This window comes from Nestor notabilis, unplaced genomic scaffold (genome assembly GCF_000696875.1).
Source record: "Nestor notabilis isolate BGI_N333 unplaced genomic scaffold, ASM69687v1 scaffold1160, whole genome shotgun sequence".
In the NCBI taxonomy this organism is placed as follows: Eukaryota; Metazoa; Chordata; class Aves; order Psittaciformes; family Psittacidae; genus Nestor; species Nestor notabilis.
Window position 1 is genome coordinate 10,840 of NW_009912232.1, and position 3,720 is coordinate 14,559.

At 38.7% G+C, this 3,720-nt stretch overlaps 1 protein-coding gene across 1 annotated transcript in view; it reads left to right on the forward strand.

Annotated features, from left to right (window-relative positions):
• VWA3B (von Willebrand factor A domain containing 3B) overlaps positions 1–3,720 on the forward strand; it is a gene marked incomplete at its 3' end in the record, with an annotated part of 72,021 nt that overhangs the window by 8,915 nt on the left and 59,386 nt on the right. The window contains exons 6-7 of the mRNA XM_010018316.1: positions 1,365–1,534; positions 3,433–3,557. Coding sequence (XP_010016618.1) covers positions 1,365–1,534; positions 3,433–3,557 — 295 coding nt within the window. The remainder of the gene's footprint in view (positions 1–1,364; positions 1,535–3,432; positions 3,558–3,720) is intronic.

A 3,720-nucleotide genomic window follows, 5' to 3' on the forward strand; every position in this document is an offset into this window, starting at 1 on the left:
AAACATATCCCCTTTCACTTTCTTTGCCATATATGTTCTTCAGGGCTTCAAGATTATGAGAAAATTGCTAGTACCAACATTATTGAAGACAGGGAAACCATTTTAATTATGTTATGTATCCAAAGTGTTCATGAAGAAAATTATGTTTAAAATCCAAAATAGTAGGTACAGAGATTTACTTAAGCATTAACCCATGGTAGGGGTATGCAAATCCTACTTCATCAGCCAGGTTATAGCTAGAGTTTCTTCCAGGACAGAAAGATAAAGCATGCACAGCAATTGCTGCAATGGAATTCTGTTTCTGAAAGTTTATTTGTTATAGCAGAGTCACAAGACATAAAGCATATATGCCATCATTTGAGCTAGTCACTTAAAACTTTTTTTATAAAGAGATATTTTATGAAATTTGCTTACAGTGCACATTGTTTCAGTTCCTTAGCAGCAGAAATTTTAAAGGAAAATTTGGCCTACTGTGTGTGGTCTAGAATCGTTGATTTTTGCTGTCAGTAAGATCCGTTCGTGTTTACAGATCCAGTCCTAACTCCTTTGCAAATCTCATTCTGAGACATTGTTTGAAGGAGAAAGTAAATTTGGCCTGAGTTTCCTTCTGGTTCCCTATGATGGTGGAATCTCATCCAGATGAACCTTGATGTCTGGAAACTGATATTAAAAAGGAACTGAGTGAGGAACAGATTGTGCAGCAGAGATATTTTATATGACTGCTTTTTTAAATATCTCCTTCATAAATTTTATTAACATTTTCCATTTGCAGTGTATTACTGATTTTTTGGTAGGAATCAAAAGAGATTGTATTTAGATTTCAGTATTGTCTGGATGAAAAAAAGAGGCTTATTGGACCTGGTGGGTCCACACATGAATAAATAAAAATTAAAATCTGTCCAACAGTGAGACATCTATTTTTTTCTGGATATTGGTGGGCTAATAGGCAATCTGGAGGAGTCAATTGTGGCAGGTGCTCAACATGAAACAAACTTCAATTATTTCTGACTACAGTCATTATCATTCATAGCTGGCAGTTCACTTGAGTGCAAGCTTTACTGTACATGGGGTAGAGGCTGGGTGAGAGCCGGTTCAGTCCTAGGCAAAAGCTGCATACTCACAGAACTGTCCTAAATGACTCATTGCTCAGAACTGGCTTCATCAGCAGAAGTTGCTCCATAACAGTAGCTCTTTTTATCCCTAGAGATGGCTTTTTCTGTCATTCCTTTAGCCTATAGCCCAGTGCATCGTTTTTACCAAAATTTCCTACCAGTACTCAGCACAGGACAATGCTTGAGTAAGTACCAAGCGTCTATGTAAAGCAATGTCTTCCAATTCCCAATTATATTTTTGTTTAATGACAGGTTGAAGCTGTTTATTACTTTGTCCTGGGTGATGTGCCAGTGGACACAAAGGAGCTACTCCTTGAGAAGGTTTCTGATGGTCCCTGTCCAGTCCACACTGTATCTTTCAATGCAAGGGAAGATGAAACTATTTTTTTTCTGAAAGAGTTGAGCTGCTTGGCCTCTGGCAGGTATGGCAAAGAAGAATCACAGTAACGATTTCAGTACTTGTGAAGTGCTTTGCTGCTAGGAATAGTATTGGAAGGCATCTGAATATAATCCCTGTTTTACTCATGAGGAAAATGAGACAAAGTAGTTCAGTAAGAGATCTGTGTGAACTGGGGAAATAGTCCAAGAGATATGGTTAATATGCTGGACCTACTTAAAAAGACCAGCTTCTCTCCATAGATGTGCTCACTGGCTTGCAGAAAGGCCATTCCTTTCTTAAATCCTAAATGGTCTGTCAACTGCTCCTCTTTTGAAGTTTGAAAAATTGTTCAGGGGAAAGGGTCACAACATAAACTGAAACATTTTTTATTGTATTGCTTTGTACTCTGCCAATATCCACAGGCACCAGCAGAAGTTCTGGAGTTTTGTTGGATCAAGTGCCATACAGACATGTACTGAAAAGGTGATGCCTGTCCTTAAATGGGCATTTCCTGGAACAACAGAAAACTGATGTGGTGTTATCCATCAGACCCGGTTGTGTGGAAATACAGTTCTGCCCCATGCTCTCTAGTATCTATTTAGTATGGTTGGTGGAAACTGATATACTCCACGTGGCTTGTTGGCTACTTTATCCTGGGAATCAGTTGTGTGGTGAGAATCAGCCTTCAGTAGAAAGAGATAATAAAACTTTAGTCTTGATTCTGATATCAAAATAAGCAAAATAAATGAACAGACAAAACCCCCACACTACCAAACTCATGCTGAATAGCAGGTGGGCAGTATAAGCCAGGAGGTGTTTGCTTAACAGAAATCACAGTACAGTTAGAGAGCCATGAAATGGCTGCTAGCTCTTTCTGTTTCACTGTTGTTTGTGCAAGAGTGGGAAGACCTCCAACAGTAGAATCTCCCCAATGACAGCAGAGCAATTGGTAAAATGGCAGCTGCTTAGCTCTCTTATAGCCATCTGCGTTTAGAAGTAGCTTTTAACAGATGGAGCATCTGCCAAAAAACATGACTGTGGGAAAGTGTTGTTTGCTCTGGTCTGATGTGTGTCTAAAATGATGGTGGTCGTTTAGAAGAGTGGTACCTCCATGATACCAGGTACACTGCCAGTCACCATCCTTCAATTTATTTTGGCAATGTTTTTACCTCCTTTATGAAAGGGAAGTGAATGTTTCTTGCGTGGTAGAGAAAGGCAAGAAGGGTTGTGGCAGAGAGCTGAGAGGAATTGTTTTGTTTGATATGATTCTCACGATCTTCTCTTTACGTGAGTCTAGCCTTGGTGCTGAGACTTATTAGGCAAATTATTATCTTGTTGGTAGGTATTTGCCCAATAATTGTCAATAAGTTTAAGTCAGTTTTCACACAGGAATGGCCAAGTTCATGGGCTTTTCATGGCTTGAGCCTGTTTCTAGTGTAGTTCTGCTTTAGAAATGCACCTTTTTCCTGTTCTGAGAACTTTTCTGTTTTGACGATGAGGGTAAATGAAGTCTGCTTCACTTTCTGATTTGTATGTCAATAATAAAATAAATGTTCCTGTTGGGCTTTCAACTGGGAGGGTAATCTGATAAGAAGGTGTTAGTATCATCTCAGACATCTCAAGTGACGTGTTTGCTCATCATGTTAAAAGCATTATCAAAAACAGATTTCCAGGAGATTGAAAAGGAAGATGCCTTAGAGTAAATGATACCAAAATAAAAGGATGTTCTTCATGAGAAGACTTCAGGATGTACATAAATATGTATAAAAGGTTTGATGATAGTAATAATGTTGTAGTTGAAGGTTCAGATATCTTGACTAGATGGCAGATAATTCCAAAGTTGTACACCACTATGATCTTGCATGTGTGACATACATCTCATTAAAATTAGGTAAGTATTTATGTATTTACATACTGATGAAAACTCATTTTGTCTTACAGATTCCATGCTTTTGCTGAGAAGAATGACTATAGAGATGCTGCTGGACCTGCACTAAAACGTGAAGAGGATGGAAACGGTCTAATTGCCCTGAATTCTGGAAAAGTGAAAGGGCGAATGCCACTAGGTAGATAATACATGAACCAAGATGATACTGATTTTCTCAATGAGGTTTCAGAATGGAAATGTCAAATAGGAACTTGCTAAGTGTAAAATCAAAATTAGCCTTATGTAGGCATGGGTGGGGTGAGAACAGGACTGGTCAGATGGAAATTCTGTGTGAGGGGAAG